This window comes from Lemur catta, chromosome 20, assembly GCF_020740605.2.
Source record: "Lemur catta isolate mLemCat1 chromosome 20, mLemCat1.pri, whole genome shotgun sequence".
Taxonomy (NCBI): Eukaryota; Metazoa; Chordata; class Mammalia; order Primates; family Lemuridae; genus Lemur; species Lemur catta.
In genome coordinates, this window is record NC_059147.1 from 5767258 (window position 1) to 5793850 (window position 26593).

General features: G+C 58.1%; 1 protein-coding gene across 1 annotated transcript in view; it reads right to left on the reverse strand.

Moving 5' to 3' along the window:
• ZNF423 (zinc finger protein 423) overlaps positions 1-26593 on the reverse strand; it is a 312507-nt gene that overhangs the window by 17171 nt on the left and 268743 nt on the right. The window contains exons 6-7 of the mRNA XM_045533248.1: positions 12816-12947; positions 11167-11282 (exon numbers count right to left, since the gene is read on the reverse strand). Of these exons, the coding sequence (XP_045389204.1) occupies positions 11167-11282; positions 12816-12947 (248 nt within the window). The remainder of the gene's footprint in view (positions 1-11166; positions 11283-12815; positions 12948-26593) is intronic.

Below are 26593 nucleotides of genomic sequence, written 5' to 3' on the forward strand. Positions count from 1 at the left end.
CAGGGCTGCCCGGAGCAGAGACGGCCTCGCCCCAGGAGCTGGGTGCAGCCTCCGCGGCACCCTCTGAGCTCTTCCCTCGCTAGGAGGTGAGGGCCCGCCCGCCCCCGCACTCGGAGACCCGCCCCGGCTCCTAAGGGCCATGAGAGCATCTCTGACCCCACCCGCCCCAGCCCAGGGGACTACGGACACAGACCCTCCGTCAGAGCGCCCGGGCTGCCAGCTCCACCCCCAGCAGCCTCAGCTCGCCCATGTGTGGCAGGGAGAGCACGCTCACATGACAGTCCCCAGGGAGCGCTTGGGAAATGCTGTCACATCACGACGATGGTGGCGAGGACACACTCTACCGCAGGCGGGAAGGGCCTCGGCCCACTCACCAGCGAACAAACCATGGCTCAGAGACACAGACCCACCGTGCCCAGAAACACAGCGACTCACGGGGGCAAAGGGCGCAGCCAGGTCCCCCGGTGCCCCTGTAATGCCACGCAGGGGCCCAGCAGGCGGGCTCGCTCCTGTGCAGCGGTTGTTACGGTTAGTGTGCGGCAAGACTGGGGCGAGGCAGCGCCACACCACACCACACCACACCACACTGTGCTGCATTCCACAGACGCACACGACATGCTCTGTCTTCACTAGCTCACTGCTCCCTCCTCAAACCCAGGGCTTAGTCTAGGCCTCGGTGTGGCCCAGCACCCGCACACATCTGGTACACAGCAGGCGCTCAGTAAACACTTGTGGGCTACGCTGAGCACATCTACATGACTGAGTCGGTGAGGAGGGAACGAGAGCCCCCGGCGTCCAGACCACGAGACAGTGACAACCCCAGCTGACGCGTATCACTCCTCACTCTCAGCCGGACCTGGGGCTGTTCAGGCACCACGGCTGCTGCCTCCCCCCGCCCCCAGGTACTCAGCAAAGAAGGGGCTGTCACCACCCCCAGAGTCCTGAGGCCAGAGAAGGCCGGCGACTCGCTCATGGCACAGAGCTGCTTGGTGGCAGGGCTGGGACTTGAAGCCAGGCTGTGGGCTGCACAGTATGGGCACAGCATTGCCACACCATGGCGCCACGTGGAATAGAACTGCAGCCATGCTAGGCTCCACGTGGAACAGAACTGCAGCCGTGCTAGGCTCCACATGGAACAGAACTGCAGCCATGCTAGGCTCCACATGGAACAGAACTGCAGCCACTAGGCTCCACGTGGAACAGAACTGCAGCCGTGCTAGGCGCCACGTGGAACAGAACTGCAGCCGTGCTAGGCTCCACGTGGAACAGAACTGCAGCCGTGCTAGGCGCCACGTGGAACAGAACTGTAGCCACTAGGCTCCACGTGGAACAGAACTGCAGCCGTGCTAGGCGCCACGTGGAACAGAACTGCAGCCGTGCTAGGCTCCACGTGGAACACAACTGCAGCCACGCTAGGCTCCACGTGGAACACAACTGCGGCCACGCTAGGCGCCACGTGGAACAGAACTGCGGCCACGCTAGGCTCCACGTGGAACAGAACTTCGGCCACGCTAGGCTCCACGTGGAACAGAACTGTGGCCACGCTAGGCTCCACGTGGAACAGAACTGTGGCCACGCTAGGCTCCACGTGGAACAGAACTGTGGCCACGCTAGGCTCCATGTGGAACAGAACTGCGGCCACGCTAGGCTCCACGTGGAACAGAACTGCGGCCGTGCTAGGCTCCATGTGGAACAGAACTGCAGCCGTGCTAGGCGCCACGTGGAACAGAACTGCAGCCGCTAGGCTCCACGTGGAACAGAACTGCAGCCGTGCTAGGCGCCACGTGGAACAGAACTGCAGCCACGCTAGGCGCCACGTGGAACAGAACTGCAGCCGTGCTAGGCGCCACGTGGAACAGAACTGCAGCCGCGCTAGGCTCTGGTTCCTGCCCTAGTGGGGAAGGCGGAACCACAAAGCCGTCCTGCCGGAACGTGCTACAGTCTCCACCATATTCTCAGCGCTCTAAAGTGCTTCACACACGGAACCCTTGACCTTCACAGCAACCCGAGACAGCAGGTCTCACCCTGTTTAACAGGAGGACACTGAGCCCAGAGAGGGGGTGACGTCCACAATGGGACATAATGGGGGAGGGGTGGCCTGGGTGGGGGCGGCAGCCAGTGGAGCCCTCAGCCCTCACGGGCTCCTGGCGGACTGCGGTGCGAGCGACAGGTCCTCGTTCCCGGGACCACCGCTGGGTGTCGTCAGGCGCCTCCCTGTCCACCCTCAGCCTCCCGCAGCAGCTGGGGTGGCAAGGACCGGGCTGTCTCTGCAGCAGGAAAAAGGAAGACGCTGCTACTCACAGAAAGCGCAGCCAGAGTCAAATGCTAAGCATGTGCCTAGAGCACTTTTAATTTTTAATTATTATCACTTATAATTATCTGGCTGGATCTGGCAGCAGCAGCACAAAGAGGCAAGGAAACCGGCTCCTGGCTACCCGTCTTGTAAGGACCCGGGACTTTAAAAGACGGCCTCGCAGAACCTGCGGCGCAGCCTCCTCCTCTCTCCTTTCCTTGTCTGTGTTCTCCTTCCTGCTCTCCAGGAGCTCAAAAAATACGATAAAACATTTGGTGATGGGTGGATGGATGAGGGGGTCTTCACCGCCAAAAACACATCTGCGTGGGCAGCGGGTGTAGACGCACTTGCTTACAATCCCTACTGGCAGAGGGGCTGGGGGATTAAAGCAAGGGCTGAAGAAGCCAAAGGCGGAGGAGCAGGGAGGGCTTCTCCGAGAAGGGACCACACGAGCTGTGCTAAGCGTGAAAGGAAGGGACGCGCAGGCGTGTGCTCCGGGAAGCCCTGTCCTGATCCCGCCACTGACGGGGCAAGAACGACGCCAGCAGGCAGCCGCCATCACCCTGCCCCCTCCAGCCCCTTGTTCCGTTTCTTGGACACCCCACATCTGTCTGTCGGTGCCCCAGGAGCTTTGCACTGGCTCTCCCCTTTCCTGGAGGGTCCCCTCAGCTCTGCCCCACGCTGGCTCATCCTCCACCCTCAGGACTCGGCTGAAATGCCAGCCTTTCCCGAGCACCCGATCTGAGTGTCAGCCTCATGTTCCCTGCCCCTGCCCCGACACACACACACGCCCCCTCTGTCACAACAGTGTTTCACTGTCTTCAAAATGTCACAATCTGAAATTACCTAGTTCATGTATTTACTGACTTATCGTCAGTGTCTCCCAGGGAACATCAGCTCCGTGAGAACAGGGGCCCCGTGTCCTTGTCCCCAGCTCCGTCCCAGGCCCCCACGACGACACCAGCAGCAGGTACTCGGTCAGTGTGTGATAAACGAACGATGGAATCAGGGAAGAGTCGAACCGAATGCTCTCAGGGCCGGGAAGGGAGGGTCCCAAGGGAACTCAGACTGGCCGCTGTCTCGCAGAGCCCCCGGCTGGGTACTGGGGTCCGGGCTGGCAGGGCCTGGCTCACCCCGTCGCAGGGGCTCTGGGCTGCTTGCTAGAACACCCAGCTCTGCTTTTGGTCAATTGTAATCATTTAGCTGGAAGCGGCGTGATTAGGCACACACAAGCAAACAGCGTGAGCTAATCCTTTAAATGCGCCCGCTCAACGCCGGGCTGGCCGCTTTGCCACCATGGGCCCGGCTCACGGAATCGCTTCCTGCAGACCCCGGCTTTGTCAACGAGGGAGTCGAGATTCCAGGCCACGGAGCAGACCCGCCACTCCCCCAGCCCGGCCCCATCAAGGAGGTCTGTGTGTGTGTGCGTGCGTGCGTGTGTGTGTGTGTGTGTGTGTGCACGCAAGTACCTGCCATGAACTCAGAGGTGCCCAGGCAGTTGGCCCCCACCAGCTCGGAGATGCCAGAAGTGCCACCTTTAAAGGGACCTTTCTCTAGTTCAAGGCTCCATCCCCGGGAAAGCACCAAGCAAGTCCCAGGTTGCTGTAAAGGGGAGGAAGGTGGCAGCACCAGGAAGCTTGAGGTCTTAGGAAATCGGTGTCTCCACAACTAGAACTGACCCTTCTTCTCCCAAGCCCAGCATGCGCCGAACCCGTCCTCTTGCTCATTTGCAGGCAACAGGGTTTGCAGGGTCCCGGCCTCAAGCTCCGGCCTGGCAAACGCGGCCATGCGCAGGCGCCGCACCCCGACAGCCCCACGGCGTTCCCACCTGGGCTCACCCAGGAGCAATTTTTTTGCATCCCCTGTTACTGCTACTTGTGCTACCTGCTTGGCCCAACTACTAAAATAGTTTCTGGGTCCCCTGACAACAAAGGCTTTTTATAGTTCAGCACTGCAGGCCTCATTTAAATCTATTAGCTCATATAAATGGCAATTTATTTAAACTTTGGAGGGTTTCTGTTTGCCTCGGTGGCAAAGATAATTTGGCTTTGCATATGGCTCTGCCACTGGTTAGTGACCCTGGGCAAATCCCTTAACCTTTCTACATCTGTAAACGGGGAGGAGAGCCCCTGATCCACGGGGCTGTGCAAAGTGGCCAGGCCACGACAGAGACCGGCCCGCAGGCTGCCACTCACAACTGCGCCTCGTCTGATTCGGGGGGGGCCTGTCCACTGTCCTAGCCCAGTCCCGGGTGGTAAGCCACATGTCCCCTCACACGTCCCCTCAGCGATGAAGAACAGGAGGCAGCGAGGCTCTGGGGAAGGGGAGAAGGAGGCATCATCCGTGCCCGGCGTCTGCGGGCACAGAGGCGCCTGCGGGATCCAGAGACAGCTGGGCTGGTGGGCAGAGCTGCCCCCGCCCCAGGTCGGCTTACCCCTGGCAAGGGGCCGACAGGGCCCCCAGGCCTTCATCTGCTGAGGCCTGAGGCTAGAAACACAAGGCCAGGGGCCCTGACACTGAGGGGCTGTCTCCCACCCCCACTCAGATCTACACACAGCCCTCCACGGAGCCCGGGCACAGCTGACGACAGCAGGGACAGGAGAAAAGGCCCTGGGCCAAAGGCGCTCACAGACGTGCAGGCAGGGGACCTGGAGCCCTCAGCCCATGTCCCTTCCACCCTGTCTCACTGCTCTGGACACTGGCTCCTCCCATGCCCCGTGTGGGCTCTCCCAGGCCCACAGCCTTGGGGCTTGGCTGGGTGCCACCCAGGGAAGGACTCAGGGTCTCGCTTTGTTCAAACTCACGCCCGAAATCACGAAAGCAGAGCAAATTCCTAGTGGAGGGAACCCTAAAAAGCCATGTGATCCTCAAATTGCCTAAACAGTAAATGCTCACAATAACAGGTGGCATTTACTGTGGGCTCTTCCTAGGTGCCAGCCACTGTGCCAGGGCCTTTTGCAACATAACCGTGAGGCAGGCGCCAGTCACACCCCTACTTTACAGGTACAGAAACTGAGGCCCACAGCTGGTGCAGGACAGAACAGGCTCCAAACACGGAGCCACCTCACAAAGACCGTGCTCCCTGCTGCGCCTGCCACAGCCTTTCAGACAAGCGTGTTGTTTGCACGCTTCCACCAACAGGGACCTCACCACCTTCCGTGTCTAGACAGTCTTCCCCTGGACTGGACATATGTGGGGTCTACCTAGCCCATGCTCCCCTTCCCTGAGCAGTGCCCGCCACCTGCTGGTTTGTATTGTGTGGTCCCGGCCACAGCTCACTGGAGCAGGGGACAGCGGGCCCACGCTCCCCCATCAGATTCCTCACCAGGGATCTAGAACCTGCTGCCTGAGAGCTGGCTCCTACCTGCGGTTACTAACTCTGGGTTTCCTGGCTGTTCCTTCTGGCTACGTGTGTAACCGAATCCCTGTACTAAATCCCCTCTGTTGAGATGCCTAAGGTGTCTGTCTCAGCAAAATTGCAGGATGCTGTGGTGGCTTTCCCCACCTTCCTCTTTGCACAGAGGAGCCCGGACAGTCAGCTGCGGAGAGAGCACAGTACAAGCCAGAAGGAGCAGAAGGCAGGGACGAGGCAGTCTGAGAAGACAGGGGAACAGGGCCACCAAAAATCCAGTATCACTTCCTGCTCTTGGCATCCAAAAGCCACTCCTGGCCGGGCGCGGTGGCTCAAGCCTGTAATCCTAGCACTTGGGAGGCCGAGGCGGGCGGATTGTGTGAGCTCAGGAGTTCGAGACCAGCCTGAGCAAGAGCGAGACCCCGTCTCTACTAAAAGTGGAAAGAAACTATATGGACAGCTAAAAATATATATATAGAAAAAAAATTAGCCGGGCATGATGGCACATGCCTGTAGTCCCAGCTACTCGGGAGGCTGAGGCAGTAGGATCGCTTAAGCCCAGGAGTTTGAGGTTGCTGTGAGCTAGGCTGACGCCACGGCACTCACTCTAGCCCGGGCAACAGAGTGACACTCTGTCTCAAAAAAAAAAAAAAAAAAAAAAAAAAAAAAAAGCCACTCCTATGTCTCTACAATTTGATTCTCCTTCTTCTTTGAGCTAACTCCAGAGGGTGATGCCCGAGCTGTGATTATCAAAGACCAAAGTCCATGTCCTGAGTTTCTGCCCACTATGCAGAGTCTTGGGGCCACCTGAAGCATGCCAAGAACCCCTCCACCTGCCAGAGCTTAAGACACTTGAAGGCAAGCGTGGCTGCATTTCTCCTCAACCATACAAACCTCCTCCCGGTCAAAGAGGCCCAGGACGGGCCCCTGGAAGCTCCTGGACCCCAAAGTCAGGGTGGGTCCCCACAGACTAGCACTGCCTACATCTTCAGGGGATGGGGTGATATGGGGGGTGTTTAGACAAGCCTTCTTTAGTCTCCCCTATTTCTCCCCCAGCACCTGCAGCCCCTGGCAACCACTAGTCTGTTTCCTGTTCTGATGTATTTTCACCCTTCTCTGGAATGTCATGTCAACAGAACCACACGGTGTGGAGCCCGAGTCTGGCTTCTCTCACCTGGCATTTGTGAGCCATCACGTCGCTGCGTGTGTGCACGGTTACTCTCACGGCCGGGCAGCTGCCCACCGCACGAATGTGCCACATCAACACACCTCTTACCCCTCCACCAGGAAGGGGCACTTAGGGGGCTTCCAGTTTGGGGCCGTTACAAATAAAGCTGCTATTGTCATTCATGGAGAGGTCTGTTGTGACAAAGTTCTGCTTTCTCTTAGGCCAGCACCCAGGAGTGGGATTGCTGGGTCACGTGGTAAGTGCGTGTTTAACTGTATAAGAAACCGACAAACTGTTCTGTCACGGGGCCACATGTCTGCACCTCTGCCGGCTGCGATGGGAGTTCCAAGTGCCCCACCCTCGCCAGTGCCCAGTGCCGGGTTCAGCGCCCTCCCTGGCCGCTAATGATGTGCGTCTTCCTTGGTGACATGTCTGACAAAGTTTTTTGCTTCCCCCACCTCCTTATTGAGTTTCAAGAATTTTTTATATTTAATATATTCTGGATAAAAGGCCTTTATTGGATATGTGATTTGCAAGCATTTTCTCCCAGTCAGTGACTTTTCATTATCTTAACAGTGTCTTTCAAAACCAAACCTCTTACGTTTTGATTCAGGGTGTAAATCTGATACACCTGTCCCCTGCTTGGTTTCCCATCACAATGGGGATAAAATCCAAAGTCCTTCACTGTCCTACAAATCTTGCCATGACCTGGGCTCCATCTGCCTCTGCCCCTGCTCATTGAGCTTCAGCCGAGCTCTGCCACCTGTCATCTTAGCAATTCATCTAGCTCCCACTGGCCACAGGGCCTTTGCACTCACAGTGCTCGTCCACACATTCTACCTTTGCACCATCCCATCCGGGGCAGAGCTCACATGCTACCTCCTCGGAGAGGCCCTCCCTGACCACACTCACCAATAAGTGTTTAACCCCATGCTCCCAGCATGCTCTAGCCCATTACCTGGTTTTATTTTCTTCATGTCATTGACCCTCATTGGAAAGGGTCTATCAACCCCTCTAGGATGCAGCCCCATGGCTGATTCTCTGTCTTGTTCGCCACTGTCTTCTCCGGTCGTGGAGCCAGTGCCTGGCACATCACAGGCCTCCATGCACACACTTTAAACAAATGAACAGCGAAGTGTTCCCTCTCATGTCCTCTCATCACTGTCGAATGTCCACCAGTTTGTACAAAGCCTTTCGAATTAATCTCAGAATGAAACAGGACTTGCACCTCCCTCATTCTGGCAACCGTGCTGCTGTTAATGCATCCTAAGAAAACATTCCCTCTGGAAGCAGACACATCACTGCTGCTGCAGAGCAAACCCGGTATCCAATTCTACCTCCAATATTTCTATCCTCACAACAGCACTTCCTGGTCCTATGGTGAGCTCAATCCTAAGCCTCGAATCTTCTCAAGACCTCTCAGTCCCTTGTGCCTGCAAACACTAGCTTCCCTGGGGCTCCCTGCATGACCCCAAATGCCATATGGGCACGAGGGCCCGTCAAGGCCCAGCAAGGGCAGGACTGCGGCCGGCCTCACCTCTAGCTGCCCCACCCAAAGCCCCAGGTCAGCCCAGGGGAACGTCACACTGGCCTTTTCCACCCAACCAGGACCTCCCAGCCCCAGCTTCAGCAAAGCCACAATGAGAACTTCATCGCCTGGAAACCCTCCTCTCACAAGCCAGAAAATTGTTATTCAAGTTACTTAACGAAAGCCATTATTTGCATAGATTTGGCGTTGCAACAATACTTCCACATTTAAATGGTCTATAATTAAAATCATTAATTGCAGAAAATAGTGACTCGTTAAGGCTATAATTTTAGTGGGTTTCTCAGTATTTGAGGATCTCAGTATTTGAGTATTAAAGGTTAACAGGGTGACCCAGGAAAGCACCAGCTCACACGAACCATTCTAGGGTCAGGTGTGGGCACAGCATGAGGTTGGTGGAACGGAAGTGACGTCCAGTTTGAAAGCTGTGGCTTCCCTCCCCCTCTGCATTCACGAGGTAGCCCTAGGGCACGCGGGTGCCCATGAAGCTTGGGGGAAACTTCTCCTGGAGTAATCCTGAAGCCAGCAGAGAGGAGATCTCTCGGCGTCCAGGACAAGGTAGGAGGCCCCGCAAGGGCTGAGCAAGGCCAGAGTCTCAGTAAATCACGGTTTATATGGGCTGACGGTCTGCAAGAGGCCTGTCCTGTTGGGCTATAAAAAGCTTCGTCTGTCAGGGGACCCGGGGCCTATTTTGGTAGCTGGGCCAGGCAGGTGGGGCAGGTAGGGCAAGGTGGCCGCGCAGACTGCACTTGGCAGAAAGGGCACCTGGCCAGCACGTGGGCAGGGGCTTCCTGGATGGCCGGTGGCTCAGGTGCTGGCACCAACCCCCAGCTGCCCTCACGTAGCGCCACACAGAGGCACCAGCTCAGCCTGCGGGTCAGCGGGGAGACAGCAGGGCTGGGCGGGTGTCCTCACCCCCACGCTGGCCTTTTGTAACTAGAAACCCCTCTCTGGGCCTGGGTCCGTGACTCTGTCCCACATCGTGACAATGTCCTTCAAGGCCGGGTCTGAGCTCAGCCTGCCCGGCTCTGGCACGGGGCCAGCCCTTGGGACAGGACCTGACCGTGGGATGGTGCTCTCCCCTCGTCCTCCAGGGCCCTGCTGTCACTTCCTCTGGGCAGCAGCCACCACCAGCTGTGCAGACAGGACAGCCCAGGCCTGGCAGTGCGGGAGGGCTGCGGCACAGTGAGAAGGGGACCTGTCCTGTAACAGGCCACAGCTGTGCCCTCCAACCCTGGGGGGAGGGGGCGCCCACCGCCGCCATCCAAGTGACTGATGACCCTGCCTTGGGTGAGCGGCCCCAGCCTTGTCACCTGGGCGGGTGGGACGATGCTGTGTACGGGCACAGCACTTACACGGGCGGGGTGCCGCTGGGCGGGCAGCCGCACCCTGGTGGCCGAAGTGGTGAGCACACGCCCTGAGGGCCACCACCAGGTGCCAGGTCCTCTCTCTCTCCAGGCCGAGGGTGGTGCTCCCTCCTCACCCCCTTGGAAGCCGGGCACGGCCAACTTGCTCTGGTCCACACAACGCGAGAGAAGGCGACGGGCGTCACTTCCGAGTGGACGCCTGGAGAGCTGGTGCACGAGTCGCCGCCCCCGTGACCACGGAACCGCTGAGGGACACGAGCCCTCCGCGGGCTGGCCACTGAGTGAACGTCACGAACACAGTCCTTTCCCCACCACCTGCCTGGACACGTCACATGAGTGACACATGCATTTTTGTTCTAAAACAATAACCTAACCTGTATCATTACGAACAAAGGTGGTGTCCTCGGTACATGGCATTTTGCTGTGTCTGCCCATGTGCACACGTGTGGTATTTCTGTGGGTGTGAGGGTGGTCCTCCTCTGGGGGTGCAGTGTGGTGCTGCACATGTGTGGTATTCCTCTGTGTGTGTGTGTGTGATGTCACTCTTCGTAAATGCGTGTGTCCACGTGTGACGTGTAACAGGAATTGTGTGCATGGACCTTCCTTTTGTGTGTGTGACGCTACTGTCCAGGTACAGGGCCTGTGTGATTTTTCTGTGTGTGCTATTCCCAGTGGGCATGTGACCTCTCCCATGTTATAAGAATTTCTTGGAAAAATCAGTGGAAGAGAAGGCAGCCTCACCTCGGCACAGATCTTGGTCCTCAGAAAACCAGTCACAGGTGAGAAGGAAGGGGCCCCACAGGATGCCAAGGGGTCTGGCTGCAGGTGCCCAGGGAGGACCACCATGGCAGCTGCCCTTCCCAAGGGTCCTCTCGGCTCCTGCAGACCCAGCATGAGGATCTGAGGAAGCTGGTTGAGGCCACTGTGCCCTACCCGATGGCCACATCGCCTCGGGACCTATGGCGAGTGTCCATTCCTCTGAGTTGGGCCAGTCAGGCATCCACTGTTCTCTTTTCTGGCTTTCCTGGGCAGAGATGGAGGCTCCCAGGCCCCAGATCCCGCTCCTGGCCCCACATAGCCCCAGGACCCAGCCATCCAGGCCACCTGGGCCACTCGCCACAGAAGCAAAGCTTACATGTCACACAACACAGCTGGAGATCCGGAATCCCCAAGAGGGGAAGGGAGTTGCCATGGCAACACCCCAACAGGAAGCCTGACTCCTGCTCCAGGCTCAGCCTGCCCCAGTCCAGCTCTCTGGGCTGGACGAGGCCGGGGGTGACGCTCCATGTCTGCCAGGCCGGAGGGCGGCCACTGGCTCCAGGCCCACAAGGGCAATACCCCACCATCTTGGCTTAACCCTGAAACCCTCGGTGCCAACAGGGAAGCCCGAGGGACACGAGGTGGCGTGTGTGCAGTGGACATGAGCACTCGCTCACTCACCTGCAGCTCTGTCTGGAAGAAGAACTTCTGTGGGCACTGCGAGCAGTCGTAGATCTTGTCCTCCTGCCCGTGCACGGCAAAGATGTGCTGCTGCAACTTGTTGGCCTGGACAAAGACTGGACACAGACAGGGCCATCAAAGGCCAAGCTCAGGACACCAGCTCCTGTGGCCGCTGCCCCCACAACACCCACAAGTAGGGACCACCGGGCATGGCCACAGTCAGCCAAAGAATGAGCTACTGGGGGCACTATTAGCACCTGCTAGATGGAGGGCTTGAGCTCTGCCACTCAGTGGCTGTGCAAACTTGGGCAAGTCACTTAAGCTCTCTGGGCTTCATTTCCTCATTCAAGGAATGGAGGTCAGCAGGTACCTCACCGGGTGGCTGGGAGGCTCAAATGGGTCAGTACCCGTACAGTGCTGAAAAGACAGTCTGACACAGAGTGGGACCAATGTGTGTCCTCCTCCTCACCAGCCAGACCCCTTCGGGCCATGAGCTGCTTGAATGCCTCCCAGGCCTGTAAGGCAGGCACTGTTGTTATCCCCATTTTACAGAAAAGGAAACTGAGGCAATGTTAAATGTTAAATGGCTTGTCCAAGGTCCCACTGCTAGCAGGTGCCAGAGCGGGGTGGCAGAGACCTGAATTCAAAAGCCTAGCAGGGCGTCTGGTGCAAAAGTGGCTCCACCAACATGAATTCCCATTGCTGCTGTTGAGACTGTTGTCAGCATCCTCAGCCCCCGCGATGCCCCATGTCCTGGACGGGCAGCCCAGCCGCTGGCCCCTCAGCGCCAGCCCACAGACTGTGACGGCAACGGAGGGCCGGGGCTCCTGAGGTGAGGGAAGGAGGCGCCAGTGTGCCAGGGCTCTAGGGAACCCCGAGCTGTGCGTGCTCAGGGGACTCCCCCCTGGCGGAGCCCCTTCCAGGGCCCGTTACAGATAAGGCCCAGCCCCAGCTTCCTGGTGGCGGGAGTCCCCAGGTGGCCCAGGCCCCGAGCAGCTGCGTGACTGGGAGGTGAGCACTTCAGAAACATCCTCCCGCCAGGCGCCCTCCCCAGGGTGGGCTTCCCGCCGAGGCAGACAGCAGATGTCGGGGGAGGCAGGGAAGGCCAGGCTCCCGCGCACCGGCCGCCATCTGGGCAGCAGGAGGGGCCGCAGAGCCCCTGAGACTCGCCTCAGGCTGGGACAGCCGCGCGCCTGGGCCGGCAGCCAGTCTGGGGGCTGGGGACTTGGCCGGCAGAGCTGCCCTTGACCCCTAGCCTGGAGCACGGACGGGAGCTGGGCAGCCCAGGGGCGAGGGGGGACCAGGAGTGTGGGGAGCGGGGGCCCTGATGGTGCGGGATGGAGTGTGTAGCTCAGGGAGACAAACACAGGAGCCAGGAGGGGCACCCGCAGCGGAAGGGCCGAGGCTGGCTCGGACAAGGGACTTTAGCGGCTATGTGCCACGGCAAGGAAAGGGTGCCACCCGGCCTGCCTAGGAGGAGAGGCCAGAGAGCAATGGGCCTGTCGATCCCCTGGGGCTTCCCTCGCGGGGTCCTGGTCCCACCCCAGACCCACAAAGCAAAGAGGAAGGAGCACACGCTGGGGTCCAGCAGTCACAGGGCCGGGCCTGGCATCCCTCCCCATCCCGCAGGCACACGCTGGGTACCTTACCTGTGAAGCACACGGGGCATTTGAAGGTGCCGCCCATGCCCTCGAAGCTGTGCTCGATGAGGTGGCAGAGGAGCTTGGCCGGGGAGTCGAACATCTGGTTGCACAGCTTACACTCATGGTTGATGCCTTCCTCTGCAAGGAGAACCCGCGACCCGTCAGTGACCCTGCACGCCACGTTCCCCGGGCAGGAGCCCACCGGGCCCCCGTATACCCAGCGCCAGCCCCCCTCCGATCCCCACACCAGAGCTAGTGAGGGGGCCTCGGACTCCAAGACTCATCCCGGCTCCAGACGGCCCAACGCCCAGGGGCTCACAGACCCCAGGGGCCACTCCAAATATCTGGCTCTCGAAGGTATCCTTTGCTGTGATTTCTCCTGCTGGTGGAGCACCAAGGTGTGCAGGTCACGTCCCAGGGCTTGAGTTCCCAGCCCACATCACCATACAGAGGGGCCCTGACAGGGACAGAGTCTGACCAGGATTTTTAAAAATCCAATCAAATATTTATTGAGCATGTACTATGTGCCAGGAACTCTGCTATCAGCGGGGGGTTCTTTGGGGAACTAAACAAATAATAATGTCTTGGCCCCATTCTGGTGGTGAGGTGGACAGATAATAAATAAAAATTATCAGCACATAATACGGTGCCAGGAGGTGATATGAGTGTGGAGAGGAGCACTCTAGGACAGGGACGACGGCGAGGCCATGAGGGGGTCTGTGCTGTGCAGGGCCGGCATGAAGCACAGCCAGGGACAGCGTGCCTGAAGCTCAGAGGGCTGGAGGGCGCGGGTGAGGTCAGGGGGGCCACAGGGACGCACGCCGAGAAGGGCCTTGTCAGCCGCTGCAGGACTTTGGGACTTTACCCTAAGAGTGATGGGCAGGCACTGCAAGATACTGCAAAAACCCAAAATGTTCCTTTTTTCCCTTTGAAACAGACGGCCTACCCAGTGGACCCTGGACAATGGGCAAACTCCCTGTCCTGCTTCCAAACCAGGACACAGCTCCATCTCCCCACCTGCGAGCTACTGCGACCCCAAACCTTCACCTGACGCGACACCAGGGAACACAGCATGGCCAAGTCCAGTGTCGCGTCAGCATCGAGGAAGCTCAGAGCTGGAGTCTGGCGCCCTTGCCCAGATCCAGCAGAGCTGAGTTCAAATCCCGGCTTCTCCTCCTCTGTGCAGCACGCCCTGCCATCGGTCCCTGCTTAGTGAGACCAGGACAGCCTGCCCACCTGGCAAGCGTTCGGCTGTGGGGGGTGGGGCAGCACCTCACCCAGGGCTGGAATCCAGCTCGGGATGATCTTGGGCAAGTTACGTAACCTCTCTGTGTCTCAGTTTCCTCTTTCTGAAACACTCAGTAACAGTTTTCCTCTATGGTTGATGTGAGAATTAAATGAATTTAATCCCAGGTAAAGGGGTTTTGAACAGACCCTGGCACACAGCAAGTGCTCAATAAGTGTTTACTGCCGGGCACGTCGGTACCGGTGAGGGTATTATCTGGGACAGCCAAGGACGCCAGCTCCCCCTGGGCTCCCCCGGGAGCCAGCCTCACCAAAGGTGCCAGGTGCTCCGATCTGCCCTCACAGCCGAGCACTAGGCAGCAGAGGGTTCTGCCGGTGGCAAGACACGACACAGATGGGCTGAGGCTCCTGGCGAGTCCCTGGGTCCCCAGGCCCTGGCAGGGGCTGGCAGACACAGCAGGCATTCCCCCTGGCCCAGCCACCCCCCACGCCCCCGGGCACGCCACCGCAGAGGCACACAGGCACACGTGCATGCACAGGTGGGCCTGCCCCACATAGCCCACTGGCTGGGATCTGCCGGGTGTTTGTCGTGCCCCTGGAGCCCCGGCAACTAGGCCACATGCACCCGACAGAGATTCAAACAGATCTTCCATTTATACTGGCGGAAAAGGAATTCATTGACAAGTTTTGGGACACAGGGCAGGCTCAGCACGCTCGCCCCGCAGGCCCCACGCACGTCCTCCGCTTCCCTTGGGGAGACTCTCGTCGTAATTAGAGATGGCCTCCGGTGTGGGGGCTGCCTCAAAAGACCCCCGACACATCCCCTGCCCCCTGCACAAACAATGCTTGCCAGCGCCTCACACGGAGTCTGAGTTCAAGGAGGGAATGAATGAATGAATGAATGAATGGATGAGATGCCACCTTTCTACAAGGGCTCCTGTTAGAATGGGGACACCTCTTGGATGCTAATGAGGCAGGGGGTATGTGAAAATGACAACTGTACACGCTTCTGTAATAGTTTGTAACATACTTGAATCCCGGAAATAACCCAGCTTGCTGGGAAAACTGCGTTTCTAGAAAGAAGAAATGGGTTCCGAGACTTAAACCACTTGTGGGGTAGCACAGCCAGATGGGGGAGGTGCTCTGAGCAGGACACAAAACCTTTCCTACAGGTGTGTAACCCCCACCCTGTACGTCACCTCCAGGCAGCCTCCCCCCACACACACACAGACTGTCCCTTCGCTGGGCACAGTGACCCTGGAGTCACTTAACCACATCTTTCTGATGCTGGCAATTAGGCTACGGGCACAGATGACGTCGTCCTCTCCTATGGCCCCCAGAGCATCAGGCCCCGCCTGGACCCACCTGCAGGACGGGCTCGGAGGAACCCGTGGAGGACAGATCCCCCAGGCCAGGCCCTCTCCCCTGCCCAGCCAGGGCGCTCGGGGCCAAGATGGCAAAGGCAGATTCATCGCTCTCGGCCGGGGGGGCGGGCCTTTAACCGCTTGGCTGTGAATGGGGACGGGCGCGTCTGACACACAGACACGGAGAGGACAAAGACACCTCCTGCAACTTACAAATCAGAGACATCACATCTGGCAGTCACTGTCCGTTCTCCGGGTGCCGAGCAATCCATCAGCCGGTCCCCTGTCACACACAGACGCAGCCACACCCAGCGTCCGCGTTCGCAAATACGCACCCAGTCAGGCAGCCGGGCTGTGAGCCGTCCCGAGCCAAAACGGCTCCCGGTTAAGCAGAGGGTCAAAGAGAGGTTTGGGCCAACTGGATCAGGAGCCCAGCAGACCACTGCCTGTCCTGGGACCCTTTAGTCTCTCCCCCATGTGTTTAAAGGAGTCAAACCTGGGGAAAGGGAGGAGGAGAAATAAAACAAGCCAAAAGTAAAAGTGGGGGGTGGGGGAGCATAACGCCTGAGGGTCCCACAGAGCTGGAATCTCTCCCACTCAAGGCAAGACCTTTTGATTTGCAAATCTTTCTGAAGACGAAGTCTTCTCCCCACGGGAGGGGTTCGAGGGACTCCCTTGGGTGTCCCTTACGTACCCTTCTGCCTGTGAAACCATCCAGGAAGATGGGGGAGGGCCGGGCAGGCGGGCAGGGTGGGGAGGGGCTGCCCTAATTAGTGTGACAAACACTCCTTGGCGTGCCTGTGACCCAATACAAGCAAGTCCATGGCTACTGACACAGACTTCACCACCATGCCCCTCCCCCACCTGGCACTGCCAGGCTCTCCGTCTGTCCCAAGACACAGGGTCCCCAGACAGCGGTACCCTCCGAGAATCACTTTGCTGAATTATATAAGATCGCGCAGTGCTCAGCCGACACCTTGGAGCAGAATGACAAAGCTGTCTGGGAGCCCGCAGGCCGCTCCGCCCGCGTGGGGGCCGGAGGATTTTGTGAGTTAAGACACACGATCGCTTTCCCTCCTTTCTATTCCTTTTTTTTTTTTTATAGCACATGACAGGCATCTATAAGAGAGACCCACACAACTCAAGTGAATTATGCAGCCCTGCTCATTTGTAAAGTGAAATGCAGATTTCACCTGCTGAAATTCAGATCTTGCCTCCCGTTCCCCCGTAAGTCGAGGCCAGCACGGGGAAATCTATTGATTTATTATGATTTAAAAAATAAAAATAAAAATAAAAACCCAAACTGCTAAACAAACAACCCAGCGAGCACGAAAATCCCAGAGTCCCTCTCTCTCTGTTTTTTTCTCCTCTGCTCAGGAATAATAAGTGTTAATTTTACACTTCATTTCTCAAAAAAATAATAGGATGTGCCTTTGCTTAAAACCAAGTCAGCCTGCTGGAACCTTTCAGGCTGAAACTGTGTCAGCCCAAAAGAGGAGCACAGGGCTTTGTGGAAGAGCATCGTGCCGAGATGATAGCTGCTGTAATGTCCTCAGTACCGACTTTTGTCTCCAAAAGCATTTGATCCCTGGCAGACACACACTTATTTCCATACGGGTCTTGGGGGAAGCCAGGAGGAGAGAGAGCTGATTATCAGAATCCTGAAGGTGAGGCTCAGGTGGGCCCCACTGATGTCAAAGGCAGGCCCGGGCACACATTCGGAGGCCATAATTTGCTGCCTGGGAGGGAGGAGCAGCAGGCTGCAGAGGGAGTGGACAGGGCATTGTTCTTGGGCTCTCGTGCACTGAGTGTGCCCAGCTCCAGCCACACTGACGGGCCTAGCCTGGCCCCGCTCTTAGCAAGGACCCCTCTTGGGGAAGCTGACCCAAGAGTAGCATCATTAATGCACACACCTGTCTAGCAGAGGACCGGTGACTGCCACCTGGAGCTGACAAGGGGCACAGCTGGCCACCTCCATCCAGGATGCAGCCACGCAGGAACAAAAGCTAGAACCAGGAACACTAGGGTTTGAGCACCAGTTCCATCACTCGCACGCTGTGTGCACTTGGGTAAGTTGCTTAACTTCTCTGAGCCTCAGGTTCTTTTGCCAGAGAATGGAAAGAATAAGCACAGGGTTTTTGTGAGGCAGCCAAGCAGGCCTCTCCTGCCACGGGACACCTGCCCTCTCTGAAACACCCTCGCCCCGCACTCTCATCCTCCTTTCCCCCCATCACCCGGGGCCTGCCCGAGGCTGTCTCCTCAGAGACGCCTCGCCGGACACCTGGCTGAAATGGCCCATCCTTTCCAGCACCTCACCCGCCTTGGATGTCCTGGAGAATGCTCACTGCCACCTGGACCACGACAGAGTTGACTGTTGATTTAACAAACTCTCCCTCCCCATCTCTCTCTCTCTCTCTCTCTCTCTCTCTCTCTCACACACACACACACACACACACACACACACACAGAAAGAATGACGTCAGCACCGCACGGGCCGCTTTGCCCACTGCTCTGTCACCAGCGCCTGCCACAGGTGCCCAGGAACCAGGAAACGGGCGACTGACGTAGAGCGCTTGGTACAAGCCTGGAGCCTGGGCTGGGGTGCTGGGAAACGCTGTCACTACGCACAGTGGCCACCCTGATCTCACAGGGCCTATGGCTCGTAACACCGTCCTCTTCCCCAGTGCAGCTCTCTGGACCGTCACACAGCGGTGACCTGCGCCAAGACCGCAGGCTTGGAGAGGCAGGACCCCCAGCAGGGCCGTCGCAGAGCTGGGTGGGGCCTGCTGTTCGCCCCCAGCAGCCCCCTCTAGCTTCAGAAAATCTAGAAAAAGTCACAGGACTTAAGACCTGAGACCCAGCAAGCCACCTTCCGCTCCCTGATCATGCAAAACGTGCAAGTGAGGCGGACGGCAAACAGCCACGTTCCCACGCTTGTGCCTGGTGGCCCCCTTGCCAGGGCCAGCGCCCATCTGCAGCGTGGGACAGCCAGGCTGCGGCACTGTCCCTGTCACAGCCCTTCTGCAAGCAGAGGCAGCGCAGGGCAGGGCGCAGGCTGCCCCGTCCCCGCTCCAGTAACGGCTTCACAGAGGCACGTTCCGCAGCTCCCGGGGCTGCGCCCTCGGCCACCCGGACGTCACGTCAGCCCTGAGGTGCTGGGGCCCAGACACACACTTGTGCGGACAAGGACGCGAAGGACGCAGGGCCCTGGCACTCGTCCCGCCACGCGAGGAGGCAAGAGGGTGATGTGTGAAGGGTGACCCCGGGAGAGGACCCCTCTGACGCCATCGCAATGGATAACCGCGAACAGTTCAGAATGGGCGGCAGGAACATGGGCCGTGGGACTCGATCCTTTGTTCCCTGTGAGGAACAAAGACCCTGGGGCAGAAGAGAAGACGGCAGGTAATACAATCTGGCGTCACATCGGGCTGTTCATCTACTGATTTGTCAAACACCACGAGGAATCAGCCACGTCAGGCTCAGGGGGAGGAAGGCGTGACATTTAGGCTGGGAGCGCACAAGGGTCAGAGGAGGAGGCGGGGTCTGAGGGAGGGTCCCCCGTCAAGGCCAGGCAAGAACTGGGACAGGTGAGTGGGACAGGGTCTGACCGTAGGACCCCCAAGTCCCGGCCCCAGCAGCCCCAGCAAACCTGGCAGTACCTGGGGGCTGGAGGCAAATGCAGAGTCTCAGGCCCCACCCAGACCTGCAGGGGCAGAAGCTGCATTTGAAAGGTGCCCAGTGTCTGGGGCATACACTGCAGTTTGAGAACCCCCAATCTCCACGAAAGGGCTTAGGGACACCGGTTTGCTGGAGTTCTGCCGTCAGGATGTTGGGTTTTGACCAAGATTGTGTGTGGAGGATATCGGAAAAGGCAGAAAGTTTTCTAAAATCGCTTTTTGTCCACATTTCACTGAAGATGGAGAAATCGTCAAATAGCAATGAGAAATAATTTCCTATCATTACTACTGGGTTGAAAATGACGTGGGTGTCTTGGGGGGCTGCCGGGGACTCTGGGGGTAGCTAACACTGCCCCAGGCCGTCCCGCACCCTCATCGCTCAAGACCGCTCAGCCGTGGCCCGAAGGCATGCCCCTCCGACGCTGCCCCGTGCCGGCTCACGGCTTCCTAATTAATCCTGGAGGATGGGCTGTGCCCTTCCTCCTCCCCGGGGGAACCTTCCCAGGCCTTTCTGGCCAGGAGGGACCCAGCTCACGGTCCCCCGAGTTTCAGAAAGGCTTATAAATGAGCTCTGGCAGCCTGAACCGGGCCCCGCGGGGGACCCGGAGTCTCTTCAAAACAGAGCCCTGACAATTAGGCAGTCTGAGTTTTGAAAGGCTTGGGATTGATGGCGTGGACAGTAAAAATATCACCTGGGGAGCTGGGTGTAGTCCTCCGAGGGTTGCCTGAGGTCAGTTGCCATGGCAACGGAGAATGAGCTCAACCTTGTAACTGACCCTTATCTTTTTTTGATCTGTGGGCCACTTGGGGCCAAGGCTTGAAATCAACTGGAAAATAATCCAGTCACATATCAGAAAGAAAACTATTTATACTTATTTACCCAGGTACCCACCAACATACCCGGTCCACAACACCGCCGGCACCGCGAGAAACGGAGCTACCAGACGGCGGGAGAGACGGGGAGACGGGACTCCCCATCCTGGCAGAACGTGGTCCGTTCCCCGCGTGGGCCAGTGTGCGTGGCTGGGAAGGGCCACCCTGCCCCACGGCCGCAGCTCACCACTCCTGCCTGCCGCTCAAGCCCACCGAGGGGGCGGCCCCTGAGCTCCCCCGATGCCGCTATCAGGTGTGCATGTCAGCTTGGCTTGATCACTGGGCCGCCACGCTCCTCCGCTGCAGCATCTGACACGTCCCGTGCTGCCCGGGGCCGTTCCCAGCCAGAGGAGGACAGAGATGCCGGGCGGACGGGCCTCACTCTCCACACCGGCGGGAGGGGAAGGAGGGCTGAGCAGGGAGGGCGGCTGTGGGCCTCCCTCCTGGCTCCACGCCGCAGGAGGGGCTGGCTGGCCACCCCAGCACTCACCCCAGGGCTTCCGCCGCAGGATCAGCCATCTGGCCCCAACCGTCTCCGGGACGCCGCTATCCTAAGTCACAAGTTCTTCGCCCACTCTCTCCTCCTCTGAAACTCAAATCAGAAGACTCCAGATGGTTCCATTGAGCGACTGCTCCCAAGAGCCATGTCAGATGGATCTTAGCTAGGGGTCAGTTAAGCTTGAGAATGATTCTGGGCAAACTTCCCTTGAGAGCTCCCATCACGGCAAACAGGACAGCGGGACTGACTGCCCCCCATGTGCCCTTGTTCAGTCAGGATTAGACCCTGCAGGATGGGGGAGAAACATGGCTGGAACCAGGCAGCTGGGAGGGTAGCCCTGCCCACCACACCCATGGGTGACGCTGGGCCAGCAGTGCCCTCCGTGCCTCGGTTTCCTGCCTGTGGAACGGGGAGAAAGCCGTCTACCTCCCAGGGCCGCTGTGAAGGGCCAGTGAGAGCCGAGTAAAGATCATAATCCCACCACCCCACTGCTGCAATTATTTCTGGGTGATTCTACCCAAAACTCCACGCCCAGGCCCGGTAACACGGCCTGCACGAGCCCTCTGTGGGTGCCACTGAGGCAGTGGAACCTGCTCCTGTCCCAGGACATGTGGCCAATGGCGCACGTGCTCCGCAGCCCCGAGTCCATGTTTAAGGAGCCCCTAGACAGCACCACGTGAATTTACTTTGCTTCCCTTCTGATGCTTCTATGACCAAAGTTCCACCCTTCTCTACAGATCTTCTTGCTCCTCCCTCTTAAACTCAGTGAGACCTTCATGGGGGTCAAAGCAGGGGATGAGACAAGTGTTCGTGTGCCCCCGCCAGGCCTTGGCTCACCCTTCCCCATGCCTGGGCCCCTGCAGGGAGCTCCCTAACTCGAAAGGCCTCAGTGCCCACAAGCCTCAGACAGAGGCTGGCCCTGCCTGGATGGCTGACGGAGGCAGCCTGATTCCACACTGCCAGGGACCCCAGCCCCGAGGTGCTAGCAGCCCTGGGTGGCCCACGAGAACACACCCCGTCTCTGAGGGCCCCTCTCTCTGATGTCTCGTGACGCTGGCAGAGACATCGACCTCCCAGCTGTCTGAGCAGTGCGTAGCCTTCAGGAGTGGTACCTGGTTGTCTCTGGCAAAGGAAAAGTCACAGGCCAGGCCCCATACACATCACCAAGAGACAGGCAGTAACTACTTAATGGAAAGAGAGAGAACAAACGAGTCAGTGATCAAATAAACCACATACAGGAGCACAGAGCGAGTCTTCCCCGAGAACCCTAAGGAGAGAAATTTAGAACTTCTTTGCCTGCAAACTTCTAGAACTTGAGACTTCTGGGGCTCGAAATAACCTGCTAACGAAGACATTCCATGGCCCTCCTCACACACACCCGCTTCCGCCTGCTAAACACCCATCCCCCAGAGATCCACTGAGTCAAACCAAGGAGCTCATTCTTTCCTAACACCCCAGACTCCTACTGATGTGTATCACTGATCATCAGATTAAATTTCTCCACAACAAGGCACTGCCTAAAAATCCATCATGTTAATAATCCTCAGATTAACGGTCTCTAATAATATACAATTAACGTGACAGGCAGGCTGCAAAACCCTTACTGTCACCGACCCTGCCTGGGACACATGAATTACCCTGCTCCTACTACAAGGGTTTTGTCTACTACCAGCATCATTTTTTTTTCTTTGTCCCTACCAAGATTATTTAAAACAAGCAACAGCAATACGCCAAACGGTCAGTTACCCACGTGCACACACCCATAACATGCACACAAAACTTCGCCACCCAGCTAAACACAGGACTGCCCTTGCAATTGCTGACACTTAAACAAACAAGACGCGGTGTTCAGCTTGGAGACTGCAATTCCCCACTTCTTTGAAGTCCCCTTTCGCCATGTTAACTGGACACCAGGCCTCTCCACCCCTCGGCTGAAAAAATAAACAAGACTAGCAGATAATGATGGACTTCTATCAAAAAGTTTTAAAAAGTATGCATTTGCTAGATCCACACTGTCCAATATAGTAGTTCCTGGCCACCTGTGGCTATTTAAATTTAAAATTAATAAATTTAAAAATTCAGTTCCTCGGTTGCAACAGGTAATGTGGCTAAGGGCTACCAGTTCGGACGGGGCAGAACATTTCCATCCGTGTAGAAAGTTCTGCTTCACAGCGCAGTGTTAAAATGCAGGCAAGGCGAGGGCAGAGGCTCTCCCTGTCTCATTCAGCACCGTAACCCTGGAACCTCCAACACTGTTGGGCACACAGCAAGTGCTTAATAAGTATTTACTGAACTGTGGTATGCATGTTTCGAATATTGTGACGAATGCCTCAGCCCTTTTGCTTGCTAAACTTGCTTGCAATTGCCCTGCATGGGAAATTGCTTACATGTGAACTTCTCTGACCTTCAGTATAAACCTCTACCCTGATAATTACGTGGTCACTTTACCCAGGGCAGATAAGAGTATGGTGAACACAGGAACATTCCAGAGTAATGAAGATTCTCTGAGGATGTAACCCAAACACTGTAACTTTGGACCCACGGGTCATGAGGCGGATCGGTATCACCCTGGGCTCCTAGCTAGCCCGGAAGCCCACGGCCCACACTGCCACTGAGCTGCCTTTTACGCTGGCTGAGCCCTGTGGCTGGTCAAGGAAGTGAGTCCTCGGACAGCTCACGCTTAACTGAGTGGTCTGCGTGGTTTCTCAACGCTGCTTCTGCAGGCCACAGCTCAAAGAACCGGGTCTTTGCTGTGACCCAAGTAAAGTGAAAACTGAAAGTAAAACTGGAAATTCAAATGCAACATGGAATAAATGAATACATTCAAATCACTGACACCTCCTTCAAGTAGTCACATGATGCCAAGGGGGAGCGGTTCTTTCCTCAGTTCCCTGGAAAAGCCACTCGAGACAGCAAGGCTTACAGGGCCCTCGAAGGTGTTTTCTTAGGTCGAACTCTTGTCCGCTGGACTCTCTACCCTCATCAAAATGTCACCTTCCTGAGGACAAGCACATAGCTCCTGCCTTTCTTTCTTCCTCCAAAAGACACGAAATTGAGACCAAACAAGGCATGGGATGTCCCAAGTTCACACTTAACACTAAACTGCTGACATGTTCCAGCCCCCAGACTGTTATCTAGGATGGTTTGGGCCCAGCATGCAGAGACCAGATGGGGGTTCTGCCACCTCTGGGCAGCTTGGACCCCACAGCCCAGGTGCCGGAGGCCCCTGCTTCAGCCCACAGCCACCCTCCTGTCTGCCACCGGCTGTGCCTGCACCCGCCAGGCAAGCCCCCGGCAGCCCAAGGTCTGGGCTGGTCCCGTCCACAACCACCCGACCCACGAAGGCAGTGCTAACCAGCAGCTTCCGACAGCCACACCCCAGAGAGGCAGGGGACAGGCGGACTGGGCAGGGGGGAGGCGGGCTCACTGCTGAGAGGCAGAGCAGTGGGGGTGGAGGCCGCCCCTGTGCAGCCTTCGACTCCAGGCCGGCTCAGCGAGCGGAACAGCTGCCATTAGCCGTGATGAGCTGCGAGCAGCGCCTGGCCCACGCACCGTGGCAGGAAAACGCCTGCCGTACAGCTCCGGCTGGCATCTTGCCGTTTTCCTTCTTGGAAAAGACATCTTCATAGACACCTTCATAAAAAAGCACATGCAACACCTGGCAATTCACCCTTTGCTGTCCACCCCCAGCCCCCCTCACCAGGCCTGCGCCAGTCTCTCCCACTCCGCACGCCCAGCACACACCGACTGCATAATCCTCCCCAGGCTCCACGGCCATCATTTCCCTCTCCTGCTCAAGAACCTGCAGTGGCTCCCTGTCTCCCCAGGTAGCGCTGGACTCTGCTCCAGATGGCTCAGGCCCCACCTCACCAATACCCCTACTTTCAGCCACACCCACCCCTCCTGCCCAGGGGCTTCCTCACTCACATGGCCTTGCTCATTGCCAACTCTGCCTTTATTCAAGCAGTTCCCAATGCCTCACCTCTGCCCACTCCACCCCCGCCACAATTTTCCAAGACAGAGCCCTATTGCACCCAAGCTGTCTATAGTTACATGAAATTAAAAGGCATCTTCAAAAAATTCATTTCCCTGCTTAAGCTAACTTGACTGACTCTGTTACTTGCAACCAAAACAATCCTGCCTAATAAATTCTCTGAGGATAAAAAGCAGTTTGTTCACTTCTCTAGTATTTCTAACAAGGCCAGACAGACGTGGGGTGCACAGTAGATACTATCAGCTTGGTGGATTAATAGATTTCTGCTCCGTCTCTGCCTCCCAAGCCTCTGGACATTGGTCCTGGAGCGCTCGGGCCTAGGGTTCCAGGGCTCAATGCCGTTCCAGACGCAGGAGCCCCACACGGCTCTGGGCCCACGGACGCCTCTCTCTACGCACAGGAGCAAAGCCTGCTCTGTGGCTGGTGACGGGGCAGGACGCAGTCTCCCCTGGGCAACCCCACTCCCCCAAACAGCCGCCGCTCTCAGGCCTGGACAAGGCCCTGGTCTGCTCACCCGCTGCGCTCAGCCACTGCTCTCTGGTGGCAGGCACGGCACGTGGGGCAGAGCGTGGCCTCGGCACTGGGCAGCACAGGTTCAAATCCCCGCCACCCCCCACTAGCTGTGGGTCTCGGATGAGTGGCCCTGCCCCCTGGGCCCCTGTTCCCACTATGTAAAACGGGGGCTATCGTGGTATCCCCCCTCGTGGGACTGCGGGAGGGTTAACAGCACACGTTGCTATTGCCACTATGTGACTATTACTGAGTCCAGGCAGGCACTGTGCAAGGCATGGGGGGGGGCAGGCAACAGAGGCCAGTGAGACACTGTCTGTCACAACCAAGGAGTCTGGGAGGCCAGATATACCATGTGACAACCCAGCCCCCCAGAAACCATGAAGATACCCCAAACCAGGCCTTTAGGATGCTGGGTTGGAGGCAGGAGGGCGCTAGGGAGATGCTGTGGACGCTTGAGTGGGGAGGGGGGCTGGCAGCCCAGCTGGGCCTGTGCCAGTGCCCTCAGTCCCCCTGGCATGGCGGGCACGGCCCCCGGCCCCAGGACACAGGAGCTGCTTTAAGAGGACAGGCAGGAGGGCAGAGGACGCTTGAGAAAAGCAGGAACCCCGTACGCCCCGCGGTGGGCCGCGTATGTGTTGGTGGGAGCAGAATCCAGCATGAAAACGGGGTCCAAGTGGCCTTCTGCACCGATGGCAACAGAAAACACCCCGACTTTCCGTGGGCTGACCCCTCCTGCCCGCAGCAAGGTGTCGTCAGAAGTCTGCTCAAGCGCTCAGCTCCGCCCCCCTCAGCCCCCGCCTCGTGGCTTTGGGATCGGTGACCGGGCGGCAGCGCCACGCCCCGCTCGGGCAGCTCCCGCTGGATGAGGGCCTGGGCAGACTCGCCTTCTGCCTGTGCTGGGTCTCGGCCTCCGCGGGGACAAACCGTTCCCCCTCACCTTGACTTGGTTCCGTCACCTGTCAAGTGGGATGGGCAGGCCACCTTTCAAGGCTGGGCTCTGCCACGGTGTGCCCCGGCCGTCCCATCTGTGACATGGGCGTGTATCTGTCCCTGACGGATTTGTAGAGCTTGGTGCGCCTGCTGGGCTCTCGGCAAAGCCCGGTCTTCATGCCTGGCCACGACGGTGCTGTGCAAAGGCGCAAGTCACCATCCGTTGCCGCACCTCACACTGGACATCACGCCCCAGATGAGCAGGGGGGTCTGCTGCAGGCCGTGCCGGGGGCGCAAGGAGAATGCGCCTGAAACGACTCACGGCCACAGGCCAGTGGCCAGGAGGTGTGGGGAGATGGGAGGTGAGGTTCTGAGTGGGCAAGAGAGGCCAGGACGGCTTAGGACCCGCAGGGGGCGGCTGGCACTCGACAGCCCCCACGACCAGTCCAGACGTTCTCCACAACCACTGCCGCTGGCTGGGTGCAGGCTGGGCCCGGCCCCCCGGGGAGGGGCAGCTCCACAGGCCCAGCAGGCCAGACACAGCCTGCCCAGAGCCAATCTGTGTCCTCCAAGAGATTGAAGATGACAGGCTCTGGGGGCAGGCAAGAGCCGCTCCGAGGAAACTTGACAACAAGAAAGGCAAGAGGAGCAGCTGAGCTCGAGGGCCGGTGGTCCCCACCCTGCGGAGG